The 15,218-nt window shown below is 44.6% G+C and overlaps 1 protein-coding gene across 14 annotated transcripts in view; it reads left to right on the forward strand.

The window, feature by feature from the left end:
* PAX2 (paired box 2) overlaps positions 1-15,218 on the forward strand; it is a 155,424-nt gene that overhangs the window by 74,596 nt on the left and 65,610 nt on the right. For 13 of the 14 annotated variants that reach the window (XM_083502735.1, XM_083502729.1, XM_083502727.1 and 10 more), the window contains one exon: positions 7,614-7,733. The exons of the other annotated variant lie outside the window; for it this stretch is intronic. In XM_083502735.1, the coding sequence (XP_083358861.1) occupies positions 7,614-7,733 (120 nt within the window). The remainder of the gene's footprint in view (positions 1-7,613; positions 7,734-15,218) is intronic. 14 annotated transcript variants of the gene reach the window in all.

The following is a 15,218-nucleotide window of genomic DNA, read 5'->3' on the forward strand; positions in this document are numbered from 1 at the left end:
GGTAGGGAAGATTCAGTTTCTGAAGCATGGGAAACAGTGAAGAAGAATAAGGAGGAGTGCTTAAAACCATGAGTAAAATCAACATTTCAAGTTTTGGTCAGAACACATGTGCTCTGCTGTGCTGTGATTTTTTCACAACACCTCCACAGAGACTCGGCGTATTCTATTTATTTAAGCAATGAAATTTCATAAATTAACCTGCATGAATGAAAAAGACGCTCTGCGTAAAAATACTACTACTTCTTTTAAATAAATAAATGGCGCAAGCATGTTCAGGTGTGCCAACTTGGGGGGGGGGGCACAAGGTGTCACCGGCCCCCTCAACAGCTTGGCACTGGATGGCTCAGTTGGTTAGAGTGCATTGCTAATACCAAGATTGCAAGTTTTCTATAAAAAATATATATAATACTATATATAATTTTTAATTAAATTTTCTAATTTACATTTCAAAATACTCATTTAAACAACCTTAAATCAATTACTTCCTTTCTTCTCTTTCCGTAGTTCATTTTGCATACCATACATCCCTGCATATTTACATGAACTAAACCATTCAGTAAGCCATTGTTACATCCATCCAAATTTATTTGCCTCTTGAATTTATCTTAATGCTACCAGTGTTTTGAAATGAACACAATTTTCACCCATATACGCAGTAAACATTTTCCTGTCTTCTTTAAATGTACATTCTTCTTGCTCTCTTATTCTATATGTTAAATCTGCAAGTTGCATGTATTCCGTCAGTTTAAGTTGCCATTCTTCTTTGGTCGGGACCTTGCTCATTTTCCATTTTGGAGATAACAAAACACAGGCCGCAGTAGTAGCATACAAAGTCCTTTTTGACACCTGGGAAATACCCTCTGACTTATCCCTAACAAAAAGGAATCTGGTGGTTTTTTAAAAAGGTACCGCATTTTTCGCTCTATAACACGCACCCGACCATAACATGCACATAGTTTTTAGAGGAGGAAAATCCGTAGGCATGCCACCCGTAGGCATTCCCTCCATAACACGCACAGACATTTCCCCTTACTTTTTAGGAGGAAAAAAGTGAGTGTTGTGGTGCAAAAAATACGGTACTTTTAAACGTTTTTCCCCAGTTCATTGTATATCATTTCCCAATACTCTTTTACCCTTTTACAAGTCCACCACATATGATAAACGCACCCTCAACCTCATTACATCTCCAGCACTTATCTGATTCAGACTTATACATTTTAGCAAGTCTACTCTGAGTTAAATACAGTGGTACCTCCGGTTAAGTACTTAATTTGTTCCGGAGGTCCGTACTTAGCCTGAAACTGTTCTTAACCTGAAGCACCACTTTAGCTAATGGGGCCTCCTGCTGCCGCCGTGCTGCCAGAGCACGATTTCTGTTCTCATCCTGAAGCAAAGTTCTTAACCTGAAGCACTATTTCTGGGTTAGTGGAGTCTGTAACCTGAAGCGTATGTAACCCGAGGTACCACTGTACCACCAAGATTGACCAGGATTGCAGCTTTGGTTCCTGTATGGGACAGCTGCATATTAGGATTGGACTAGATCTTCCACAGGGTCCCAATTCTATGATTCTATAATATTTGTTGGAAATAGGCTGGGCCGTCTCAGTGTTGAGAGGCTGGAGGAGACCGAGTGTGGAGCCAGATGTGGCGCCGCCTCATTGGCTGGCTCCTCCAGAGCGCTTGGCCTCCTTTAGATGATGTAACATTGCACGGCATGTGGGACCCAACTGATGTCATGCACATGCCTGTACTCCAGGCCCCCTCAATCTCAGGGGCAACTTGGCACCTCTGCACATGTGCAAGGCCGTATTTATGTTTGATGAGGCCCTAAGCTACTGAAGCTAATGGGGCCCTTTATATGTCCAGCTGTCCTTTGTCAACAACAAATTGTCGCTGTTTTTTGTGTTGACTATATGCTATATGGTACCCTATATATAGAAATGAGCAAACCAGTGATATTTTAGGGAGCAGGCTAGCAGGCGGGCCCATGACTTACAACGTAGGAACCTACACAACACAAAACACTGTTGCTGTATGTAGGTTTTATTTTATTTGTTTTTTATCTTATATTTTGGAAATGTACATCCATTTTTTTCCCTTTAAATTTTTGAGGGGTCCCCAAGAGAGTGGAGCCCTAAGCTATAGCTTGTTTAGCTTATACGTAAATCTGGCACTGTACATGTGCTATCTACACCTCTAAAAGTAAAGATAAAGGGACCCCTGACCATTAGGTCCAGTCGTGGCCGACTCTGGGGTTGCGGCGCTCATCTCGCTTTACTGGCCGAGGGAGCCAGCGTACAGCTTCCAGGTCATGCGACCAGCATGATTAAGCCTCTTCTGGCGAACCAGAGCAGCGCACGGAAACGCCGTTTACCTTCCTGCCGGAGCGGTACCTATTTATCTACTTGCACTTTGGCGTGCTTTCGAACTGCTAGGTGGGCAGGAGCAGGGACCGAGCAACGGGAGCTCACCCCGTCACGGGGATTCGAACCGCCGACCTTCTGATCGGCAAGTCCTAGGCTCTGTGGTTTAACCCACAGCGCCACCCGCGTCCCTATCTACACCTCTAGCTCACACTAAAGGGCAGCGCGAAACAAGCAGGAACCCAACAGGTGCAAGGAGACACCTTTATTAGTCCGAGTAAGTGGTATAGATTCCAACGTTTCTTTAAAAGCAATTAGCTCTTCTCTAGGGGACTGTCAGAATCAGGATTAGCTCAAATCTATTGCAGGCTCAGCTGCCACGGAGGGAGTCCGTATGTCAGTGGCTCATTTTGGAGCTAGTCATCTAAGAAACTGTAATAGATGTAGCCTATTTCTTTTTCTGTCAGGCCCCTGATGAAGAGCTAATTGTTCAAAAGAGGTTGGGATTTATACCTCTTGGATGAATACGCTTGTTCCCTGCACCTGCTAAATTTCTGGTTCTTCTGAAGTTAGGTTCTTGCTACTTCTCCACCTGCAGTCTTTGTACATACTGATGTTAAAAATAGTGATTGATATATATAAATTATAGTACAAATTAGTTTAGCAAAGGAATTGGTTAATTATTGCATCCCTAATTTATATATTTGGATCCTGATACTGACGGTTTTGTAGTCGTTTTGAACTGTTCTGTTGATGTAACTGGGAATAGCTCATATTTTCCCCAGATTGATTTCTAAAAGCGCCTTAAAGATATATTTTCTTTCTGGCAATAGTCATTTTGCTTACTAGATGGTTAAATTTTCTATGGTTAAGGTATGGGAAACGGTCGCCTTTGCAAAGGTGGCAGGTGACCAAAATGCAACTTGTGACTTTGTTTAATTATAATTTATTAACAGATAGAATAGATAGAATAACAAGCAGAAAGCCAGTCTATCAATTAAAGGCGCTTATTAGAAAGCTTATCAGGAATTCCTTGATCAGAAATTTAGTAAGGGGAGGTTAGTTGCTCAAAACCTGCCATCACCAGTCTTGTCCCAGAATGCACAGCAAGAGGATATTGTGTATTTTGTTGGTTGCACATTAAGATGTTCCTGAGCAATGTGTTCCAGTACATTCTCTTGATATGGGGAGTGCTGCAGTAGTGGTGTCTGCATATCTGCTTAAACAGTACCCCTTCTGGGATACTCCTTGCAGACCGAGATTACTCTGTGTCCCAGAACCCCTAAAATGTGCAGAGATTCTGTGGCTAGCTTAGGGTTTCCTTGGCTGATAAACTGAGGAAGGAGGGGTTCCCCAGGGGCAGGAAATTTTAAAACCACAGCAGCGAGGGATTTTATAGTGGTGGTGGCAATGGTGATGAGACGCCTGGCAGTGATTGGCCGTGGTGCCCTGATGTCACAGAGAGGAAAGGCAGGGGGAATAGACTAAGGTTATTATTTGCTGAGTTTGGCAACGGGTTTGCAGTGTTCAGTTGCTGGCGAAAGTGGGCCACAGCGATGTGGGGAGAGGGCTCTACATTCCCGTTTCACCTCAGGTGCTAAAACAGGACAGGCCGCCCCTTCTAATGAGACTCGTTTAACTTGTGTTGGGATGCAGATACTTACCCTGGAAGGAAAATGGGATTTTGCTGGTTAGTTGTACAGTCATATGGGAAATGTGTTGTTTAACTGGGTGACACTTATCAGCAACAGTGAGCTCCAGTAACCAATTACAGTGGTATCTTAGTTCGCAAATGGCTTAGTTGTCGAACAAATCGGCTCCCAAATGCTGCAAACCCAGAAGTTCTGGTTTGCGAACGGTTTTCGGAAGCCGAATGTCTGGCGCGGCTTCCGTTTGAGTACAGGAAGCTCCTGCAGCCAATCAGAAGCTGCGCCTTGGTTTTTGAACAGTTTCGGGAGTCGAACGGACCCCCGGAATGGATTACGTTCTAGAACCAAGGTACAGGCTTGTTTGGAAGGAGTGAGCCCATGCAGGGGATATTCCCATGAAGACTTTCACTGTTAGCCATGCTGTGATTCTAATATTTACATGTAGTGTAATAGACTCTTGAAAAACAGTGGGTATGTTTCAGTGGTGTGTGGGGAAATTTTTTGTAGGGGGAAAGTTAGGGTCAGAGGCACCACTTGTGAGGGGGACTATGGGGGGGGGGGGAACATTGCAACGTCCTGTGTGTGAGCATCGTGCCTCCCTCTCTAAGCCAGGCTGAAGCTTCCTGGACTTTGGGGAGGAGGTGTCAGGCCTCTAAAGGGATGCTGGAGCCTTCGTACTCCTTTCAAAAGCTGGGTGGGCTTTGGGAAAGTGGCAGGAGGGTCTTGGCCCCATCTGAGCATCGTGCCCCCCCCCCAGAGGAGCAGAAACTTCCTGGTTTTTGGGAAGGAGGCAGCAGGCTATAATACTTTAATACTCTGATTTGCCGGGAACATTTAGGGGATTAACCTAGTCCCCGTAGTCCACTGACCACATGCCGCTGGCAAGTGTGTGTTTTAAACAAGCAACTTCCCAGCTCTCGTGTTCACAGAAAACTTTGTTCAAAAGTATGATGTTCATTTACTGCTAAAAAATATAGCAAGCAAGCAAGTGTTATGTACTGAGTTGAATAGGATCCAAACTGCAGCAGTCTGTTTGGTCCTAGAACAATAGGATTCAGAATGCAGCAGTCTGATTGGTCCTAGAACAATGCAGCAGTATGATTGGTTGGCAGGAACCACCCAATCCTGCTCCAGATAGAAGTGAATCCACAACCTGATTGGCTTACAGTAGAATTCCGGAATTAGCCAATCATGTGCAGCCCATTGTGTAAATAATGTATATAAAGCAGATACTGTGAGGGGACTTTCATTCATTCCTCCTCACCACTATGAGCTGAATAAAGAGCATGAAATCACTTTGCGACTCTGAGTATATTTCAACTTCGGTGAGATATTTCAGTGGCTAAGAAATACAACTGGTGAACTTAGAAGAGCTTCTTTCTTTAACTGTCATTCAAAAATGATTTTAACTTTGACACGACAGGTGGGGCCAACAATTGCCCTGCAGTAAACTCAAACTTCCCTAAGCATTAATATGCCTTATTTTTGTAATGCGAAATCTGATTTAAAAAGAGTTGCAAAGCAGCTCTGAGGATGGGAAAGGTGAGCTTGTGGCGGCACAGGCACTTTGCATAACATTTGCACACGCTAATTGATGCAAATTTGGAAGGAATGCTATAATTTAAATAGTGAGGAAGATTGGGACCAGGTGATCTGGGTGCCTGCTTCCTCTGCTCTCCAGGCACTAACGGCCAATGGGCAACTTTCGTGCTACCCTGCTCTCCCTTCCAATAGTTCTCCATCATTAAATGGTACCCAGACTGGACAGGCCTGCAAATGGAAGATGTCTTCAAATGCAGGAAGACTGTTCTCTAGCTCAGACATCCCCTCAAATGCAGGACGATGCTCATTAATGGCTTGGACAGTCCCCGCCCTCTATTGACCATGAGACTGGCATCTAGTTTGCTACAGTTCTAGTATCCAACAGCATAAGCAAGGACACACTTTAGAAGGTGAACAGGATGACAATGGGCCATAAATAGGGCTTTAATTATGGGGAGGGGTGTCAGGAAGCTGGAGAGTTCTTTAACGGAATCCACAAACCAAGTCCCCTAGTCCCTAAATTTAACTAAATCATATATACCTGTTAGACACAGTTGCCAAGGGCACCATCACAAAAGTTAAGAGGGCTGCCCAACCCTCAAGTGTACCTTCTGTAACTCAAGCACTGGTTGTAAACAATATCTTCTCTTGTGTGAGCTGCAGCTGCAGGTTTATTTTTTTATAATATTTTATTAGGTTTTAACAATAGAAAAGTTTAGAAAAATACAAAAAACAAAAAAAATACAAAGTTATAAAGTACAAAAATACAGACATTAAACACCAAAAAAAGAAAAAGAAAAAACACATATAAAAGAAAACAAAAATTCCCTCTTTCTTAATTTCTCCTCTTTAGTTAACTTATTTTCCTGACTTCCTCACGTCTCCCATTTTTGTATCCCTTTTAAAAATTGGTTCAGCAAATTCATGTCCTATTAGTCTATCTATTATTAATCCAATCTTACATTTTACCTTGTTGCTAGAACCCCTGGAATTCATTTCAATGTCCTCAACATTCAAAAATTTTACAATATTTCTGCAAATAAGTTTTAAATTTCCTTCAATCTTCTTCCACCAACTCTTCTCCCTGGTCTCGGATTCTGCCAGTCATTTCCGCCATCTCCATATAGTCTATTAGTTGCATCTGCCTGCAGGTTTAACTCCTTTAAAAGTTACTGTCATGTTGCAAAATTCTAATCTTCCCTATCGGATATGAATATTCATTCTCTCTCTTTCACCGGCCAACCCCCCATTCCTAGTCTTGTGGAATGCTCTTCCAACAGAGATTCAGGAGGCATCTTCAATTTTTATGCATTTCCTGAAAACTTTTCTAATCTGCTAGGCTTCTGCAGACAACTAAAGAGAGAGAGGCGAAAATATATTCTTTTTACAGTTAGACTGTGATCTATGATTTTGGTTTTTTATAGGAGATTATATATATGTGTGTGTGTTGTACAGTGCTTTGATTTTTATTATTATTAAAAAATGCATTATACACATTTCCATTCTGAAACTAAGTAAATAAATCCTACGCACAACGGAGTCTTGTAAAACACAAACCAAAATAGACATACAGTGGTACCTCGGGTTAAGTACTTAATTTGTTCCGGAGGTCTGTTCTTAACCTGAAACTGTTCTTAACCTGAAGCACCACTTTAGCTAATGGGGCCTCCCGCTGCCACTGCACGATTTCTGTTCTCATCCTGAAGCAAAGTTCTTAACCCGAGGTAATATTTCTGGGTTAGCGGAGTCTGTAACCTGAAGCGTCTGTAACCTGAGGTACCACTGTAGGCGAATTCGATTGTAGAGCTGGGGTTTCCGGCGTAACCAGGAGAATTCTAGCCAGCCTTGAACATCCTGAGATAGGTTGTGTGACAGAAATAAGTGTTTTGCAAAGGATTTATGAGCTATGTTGACGACTGAAAGGCATTTTTTTGCGAAGGGGTGGGGGTCTCCCTTAGCGGGGTGAGCAGGGCTACCTTTGGAGAGGCTAGGGTGTGCTCCTGTAGCTTTCTACCGTCTGCTCTCCTCATGGGCCTCTCTCCCTTTTCATTTTGTCCAGTTCCCAATACAGCCTCCCCTCCCGTCTCCAGTGCCTCCAATGATCCGGTGGGCTCCTACTCCATTAATGGGATTCTGGGGATTCCTCGGTCGAATGGAGAGAAGAGGAAACGTGACGAAGGTAGGGGGAGGGAGGGGTTCATCCCCCCTTTTTTATTTCCTTTTTCTTTCTCCCCCCTATGCTCTGCCCCTCTCATTCCCATTCTCTTTGCCCTCCCTCTTACCACCCCCTAAGCTCCAGTTTTGGACCAGGATTCGCAGGTGCTTTGCATATTGGATTAGCCGTAGATTAGGGATGGTTTCCCATCACCAGCACCACCACAACAACAACTCGTCTGGCCCGGAAAGTCTTTCATGACCAGCTGAATTCTCGTTAGGAGGCAAAGCCAGCCGATTTCGTTCCCGGAGCCAAGGCACAAACTCCCCTCCCGGTTTCTAGATGGAGCCTTGGACTCACACCATGGTGGCTTATCCTGAATTCCTAATCAAAGGCAGCAAAAGGGTGATTCTGGAAAGATCCACTTTGTATACCCAACCCCCTAGCAATATTTAAGACAAGAAACAAAACCTGGCTTTCAGGGCCGGGTAAGAGAAGGTTTAGGAATGTCAGAATTATTTTTAAGGAGAGAGAGAGAGACAGCTGTTGTTTTTTGGCACCCTACAAATAAAACATGCATTCAGAATTGAAAAACGGGGAAAAATATACTCCTCTTTTTGCCAATCTCTTTAGCTCATGGTTTGCAAGCCCAAAATGAAAGAATTAAGTTGTGCAATGTATTTGATCTATGCGATCTTCTACAGATTAGCTTCTCTGGTGTCTCTGCCTTTAAGTCGCCCACGACTGGACCTAACGGTCAGGGGTCCCTTTAGGCTTTGCACACTGATGAATGTGATTTTTGGGAAGCTTTCAGAAAAAGGTAGAGATATAATTTCATTTCTTTCCGGAAGGGTATGTTTTTATGCGCAGCACCACAACTAATTCATAGCCTTTCACTAGGCAATGGTGACTTTTGCCTATACTATTCCATCAAACGCTGATCTCCACATGCCAGTCCATGTTGCCAGGTACCAATAACGCTTCCTGAAAATGTAGATGGTCTCCGTTTGTTTCCACCTGGTATATGCTCAGTGTTTGTTGGCATGAACTGATATGCGCACTCATGTGCATCAATGATATGGAGAGAACTCTGTGCTTATAAACACAGTGAAAACCCTTGGCTCAAGCTTGATAGTCATGTGTGAAATGATACCGCCCAGATGAAAATTTTAACTGGAAAAAAAACCTGAGAAGAAAAAATGGATGTGGGCAAAGCAATTGATGGTGGCAGGATTCTTACCATAGGAGCTGGTGGTGAGGCTGAGGGTGTGATTTGTGATCAGTGCTCAGCAATCGTTGGTTCCCCTTCTGCAATGCAGAACAAAAACACTGGAATTACGTGGTTGTTGCAAAGATAAATGAATGAGCGTACAATGTGCTTCGAACGTTCAAAAAGCACAATATAAACGAACACTGTTGTGTTGTTGTTGTTCTAATCAATTTTGAAGGGCTGCATGGACCCCTGAGAGATTAATAGCACAACTGTATGTCTACCAAGTCCCATAGAATTCAATGGAACTTGTTGCTAGGTCATAGAAGACACCTGAAAGTAAACTTCAATGGGACTTACTTCTAAGTAATAATAATAATAATATTTATACCCTGTCCATCTGGCTGGGTTGCCCCAGCCACTCTGCAGAGGCTTATGCTGCCAGGCTACAATTCAATGTTTATTTACCTCAAACCACATCAAACTCATTGAGACATATAGAGGATTGTAAAAAAATTATGGCGACATATGCTTTTATTTTATTTACTTATTGTGTTTCTATCCCACCTTTTTCTCCAAGGAAGCAACCCTGTGAAGTAGGTTAGGCTGAGAGGCAGCAACTCAGCCAAGGTCACTCAGTTTCTTGGCTGAGGGGGAATTTGAACCCTAGCATCCCACTACATCCGGGCGCGGGTGGCGCTGTGGGTTAAACCACAGAGCCTAGGACTTGCTGATCAGAAGCTTGGCGGTTCGAATCCCCATGACGGGGTGAGCTCCCGTTGCATGGTCCCTGCTCCTTCCAACCTAGCAGTTCGAAAACACATCAAAGTGCAAGTAGATAAATAGGTACCGCTCCGGCAGGAAGGTAAACGGCGTTTCCGTGCGCTGCTCTGGTTCACCAGAAGCAGCTTAGTCATGCTGGCCGCATGACCCGGAAGCTGTCTGCAGACAAACGCCGGCTCCCTTGGCCTATAGAGCGAGATGAGCGCGCAACCCCAGAGTCGGTCACGATTGGACCTAATGGTCAGGGGTCCCTTCACCTTCACCTTTATCCCACTACATCAGATCGACTCTCCACACTGCCTGCCAGCAAGATGCAGAGTTTTCTTTTCTTTTCTTTTCTTTTCTTTTGGAAGTTTCTAGCCTTCCTGGAAAGAAAGTTGTAACACAAAATGTGCAGGCAATCATCTCAGCGATTTCTGTGAAACGAGCCTGCCTCTCGCTGCTTCCACTTTTCAGTATTTTTAGCCTGTGAGTGAAGTCAGAGTTGTGCTTAGATGCTAGGCTAAATCCCTGGGGTCCTAAAGAGCTCATATTTACCCCTCTCCTTTAATGCACTTTTCTTTCCTGCTTCTACCTCATTTTCTAGTCCTTGGAACCTCCATTGTTTGCCCTTCTTTTCTTTCTAGGAACTGCAATACATCTTTCTTGTGGGGGGATAATCTAAGCTTAGGTTCTCCCTAGAAGCTATTCTCTGCAAATGCTACAGCCTAATAGGTGTTAGGCTGGGTAGGTGTTAAAGAACACACACACACACACCCGGCAAATGGAAAATACAAACAATTTGCAAAGAGACTTAGGCATATCTCCTGCTCTGCGGGAACTGAAGAATTCATGGTATAGTCAATGTACAGTACAATGATGTACATGTCTCCTCAAAAGTAAATCTCTTTGTTTTTAATGGGTCTAACTCCCAGGTACATACTGGTGCAAAACAAGGACTACTTAAATATAGACAGATATAGAATAATCTGATAAGCTCAAACACAATTAAATTGTTATTAATAAAATAAACAATATATTACAACATCCTATTAGTTTTCTCGCTGGCTTTGCAGTTTGGGCAGGACAGTGCTTTTGCTGGGAAAATTAGGGAAAGTACGACCTGTACTGATTAAAAAAATTAAAACAATTTTTGTACCCAGTATAAAATCATAAGTGCCCAAGGTAAAATAAGACGTGAAAAGAAAAACAATTGTTAAGATAACACCCGTGTGGAAAAAAAAGACAAAAAACACCCCTTATAGGCTCACAAGGTTGTTACTGTGCTTATCCTAAACTTAGCCTCATACGGTGCTTTTATGAATTCAGCCTGTATGCTTTTCCTTACTATTGTACCTGTAATTTTTTTATTTTAAAAAATCCCACTGCTTTATCATTTTTAAATTTGTTACATTTCCACAGCGCCATTCATCCGAAGATTACAAAGCAGTTTACAATATAAAAACACAAAAATGCATACCATAGTAACAAACAAAAACAATTGCACACACACACCCCATTTTAATAGGTCGTGGAGTGTTTAATTAGCCAAAGGCCTGGGAGGAGGAGAACGTTTTTGTCTGGCACCTAAAGATATGTAATGAAGGAACCAGGCAAGCCTTCCTGGGGAGAGCGTTCCACAAGCGGGGAGTCACCACTTTCGTTTTAAGAACTTGGCTTTCCACAGCCCCAGTGACTACAGGCCTGGAATTAAGCTCAGCTGAATGGGACTTATGCATCTAAAACTTGCAGTAACGAGGCCAGATTAAGATTGGATGAAGCTTTGTTGTTGTTGTTGTTTAGTCGTTTAGTCGTGTCCGACTCTTCGTGACCCCATGGACCAGAGCACGCCAGGCACTCCTGTCTTCCCCTGCCTCCCGCAGTTTGGTCAAACTCATGCTGGTAGCTTCGAGAACACTGTCCAACCATCTCCTCCTCTGTCGTCCCCTTCTCCTTGTTTCCCTCCATCTTTCCCAACATCAGGGTCTTTTCCAGGGAGTCTTCTCTTCTCATGAGGTGGCCAAAGTATTGGAGCCTCAGCTTCAGGATCTGTCCTTCCAGTGAGCACTCAGGGCTGATTTCCTTCAGAATGGATGTGTTTGATCTTCTTGCAGTCCATGGGACTCTCAAGAGTCTCCTCCAGCACCATAATTCAAAAGCATCAATTCTTCGGCGATGAAGCTTTAGGGCTGTTTTAATCTGTAGGGGGCGGAGGGGCATGGCTGTTTATACTGCAGAGATGCATCACTCTGGTTAAAGACGCCCCAATTGGATGCCTCTGATACAAGCACAAAGTCTTCACTTGCAGTCATTTTATACCTCCTTCTTCTCAACAGCCATGCGGGGTGGGCTAAGCCCAGAGTTGGTGAGTGACCCAAGGTGAGCAAAAAGAATAAGAGTTAAAATGAGAAAATGAACATGGTCAATGTATTTTGTTTTTGTTTACCAGGGTCTGCATAATATTTTGTTGTTTGTGGAACAGAAGTCCACAATTTTTTTTGTAGTTTTTAAGATAACGCGAGTCACCTTATTTTATGCATTCCTATTTAGGGAAACTAGAGATGTGGGTGGTGCTGTGGGTTAAACCACAGAGCCTAGGACTTGCCGATCAGAAGGTTGGCGGTTCAAATCCCCGCGATTGGGTGAGCTCCCGTTGCTCGGTCCCTGCTCCTGCCAACCTAGCAGTTTGAAAGCACGTCAAAGTGCAAGTAGATAAATAGGTACCACTCTGGCGGGAAGGTAAACGGCATTTCCGTGTGCTGCTCTGGTTTGCCAGAAGCGGCTTAGTCATGCTGGCCACATGACCTGGAAGCTGTACGCCGGCTCCCTCGGCCAATAAAGTGAGATGAGCGCCGCAACCCCAGAGTCAGTCATGGCTGGACCTATTGGTCAGGGGTCCTTTACCTTTACCTATTTAGGTAAACAGCACCAGGACTCACAACTACCTCGATCTGGCCTTGAATTTAGGCAATCACATCTGTCCAGGTCGGCTCCAACCCACAAAAACCGATGTCCCAAGTAAATGTATCAATCTTGAGGGTACCGCAACGCTCGTAATTGTTTTTGCTGCAACGGACCAATAAGGAATAGGGAATCACACTTATTGTCCATTTTAGGGTGGACAAAAATAAGTTGAGGCAGAGCGCTTCCTTGCCTGTGTCTATGTAACTGTAGGAACAAGAGAGGCTGTAACTTATAGATTGAAGAGATCTCTAGATTAGGGTCCCACACAGGAGCGACACAGACATCAGCTTGTGGAAACCCACTTAAGACCTAGAGAGGCGTGATGCTAGAGTGGCCTGGTATCTCAAATGTCATAATTGCTGCCTTCCCAAATCAAGAAATAAGTGGTTTGAGCTTTCCCTCCATTTCTGGCCCCGAGCCAAATGTAATTGAGACAAAGCAAAGGGGGAAAGAAATGTTTGCAAAGCTTACTCTTGATTAAGTTGAGCAATTCAGTGGGGAAAGGATTAAGCAAGGGAACGCACTGTGTCAAGTTCCTGAGGGAAGCGAGACCCCTGCCGAAAGTGGGTGAAGGTTCTGCTGCCTTTGGTAAGTGAAAGAATGATGTCCATCAACATTTGGTGATCTCCTTCTATCGGTCCACAATAGAAAGTGTCCTTTCATACTGCATCACGGTGTGGAAGGCTGGTTTGACATCAACTGATAGGAAGTGCCTACAGAGGGTGGTGAATACAGCACAAGATATTATGGGCTGTCCCGTGAATCCGCTGGATGACATCGCGGAAGGACGTTGCCTCAGGAGAGTGGGGAAAGTTCTCAGGGATGATTCACACCCTGGCTGGTTGTACAAGTGACAATAAGTATAAAGTAAAGTATATTTCCAGTGAACAGTACAGTGGTACCTCAGGTTAAGTACTTAATTCGTTCCGGAGGTCCGTTCTTAAGCTGAAACTGTTTTTAACCTGAAGCACCATTTTAGCTAATGGGGCCTCCTGCTGCTGCCGCGCCGCCGGAGCCTGATTTCTGTTCTTATTCTGAAGCAAAGTTCTTAACCTGAAGCACTATTTCTGGGTTAGCGGAGTCTGTAACCTTATTATTGCAGTCAAGTATGAATCTCTAAGGGACTCGGGTGGCGCTGTGGTCTAAACCACAGAGCTTAGGACTTGCCGATCAGAAGGTCGGCGGTTCAAATCCCTGTGACAGGGTGAGCTCCCGTTGCTCAGTCCCATCTCCTGCCAACCTAGCAGTTCGAAAGCACGTCAAAGTGCAAGTAGATAAATAGGTACCACTCCGGCGGAAAAGTAAACAGTGTGTCCGTGCGCTGTTCTGGCTCGCCAGAAATGGCTTAGTCATGCTGGCCACATGACCCGGAATAACTGTCTGTGGACAAACGTCGGCTCCCTCGGCCAGTAAAGCGAGATGAGCACCGCAACCCCAGAGTCGTCCGCGACTGGACCTAACGGTCGGGGGTCCCTTTACCTATGAATCCCTAAAGAGTGTGTTCTTTCCCATATGCTCTTATGTAACGCTGGCTCCTGAAGCCCTGAAACTCAAGAAAAATGGGGAGGAGTTAGAGGAGAAATCTGAAGAAGGCAGAAGCTGTATATAGCCCTAAGGGAGGGTAAAGGAATTGCTTGGCTGGGCTAGATACAAGCTGTGTACATGTGATACCTTTAAAGCACATTTATCCCCTTCAGAGGATCCCAGGGAATGTAGTTTGCTAAGGGTGCTGGGGACTGTAGCTCTGTGAGGGGTAAAGGGGGGGGGTGCATTAAGTTTTCAGCCAAGGCAGCCACACTCTCTTCCACAGCAGCAATTTTCTGGTCTGACAAAAAGACAGAGGAGGTGAGGGCTGGCCCAAAACATTTTGCTATGGAAAGGAAAGTAGAAGATGGTGCCTACTACACCAGTGTGGTGTAGTGGTTAAGAGCGGTGGAGTCTTAATCTGGGGAACCGGGTTCGCGTCTCCGCTCCTCCACATGCAGCTGCTGGGTGACCTTGGGCCAGTCACACTTTTTTGAAGTCTCTCAGCCCCATTCACCTCACAGAGTGTTTGTTGTGGGGGAGGAAGGGAAAGGAGAATGTTAGCCGCTTTGAGACTCCTTCGGGTAGCGATAAAGCAGGATATCAAATCCAAACACTTCTTCTTAGCTGACAGGTAAAGGTAGAGGGACCCCTGATCATTAGATCCAGTCATGGCCGACTCTAGGATTGCAGCGCTCATCTCGCTCTATAGGCTGAGGGAGCCGGTGTTTGTCCACAAACAGCTTCCGGGTCATGTGGGCAACATGACTAAGCCGCTTCCGGCAAACCAGAGCAGCGCACGGAAACACCGTTTACCTTCCCGCCGGAGCGGTACCTATTTATCTACTTGCACTTTGACGTACTTTCAAACTGCTAGGCTGGCAGGAGCAGGGACCAAGCAACGGGAGCTCACCCTGTTGTGGGGATTCAAACTGCTGACCTTCTGATCGGCAAGTCCTAGGCTCTGTGGTTTAACCCACAGCGCCAGCCGATTCCCTAGCTGACAGGAGAGGCAGTTAAATAGGGTAGCAACCTCCATTGTACCTGAG

This window comes from Podarcis liolepis (genome assembly GCF_965112155.1).
Source record: "Podarcis liolepis genome assembly, chromosome: 5".
NCBI classification, from domain to species: domain Eukaryota; kingdom Metazoa; phylum Chordata; class Lepidosauria; order Squamata; family Lacertidae; genus Podarcis; species Podarcis liolepis.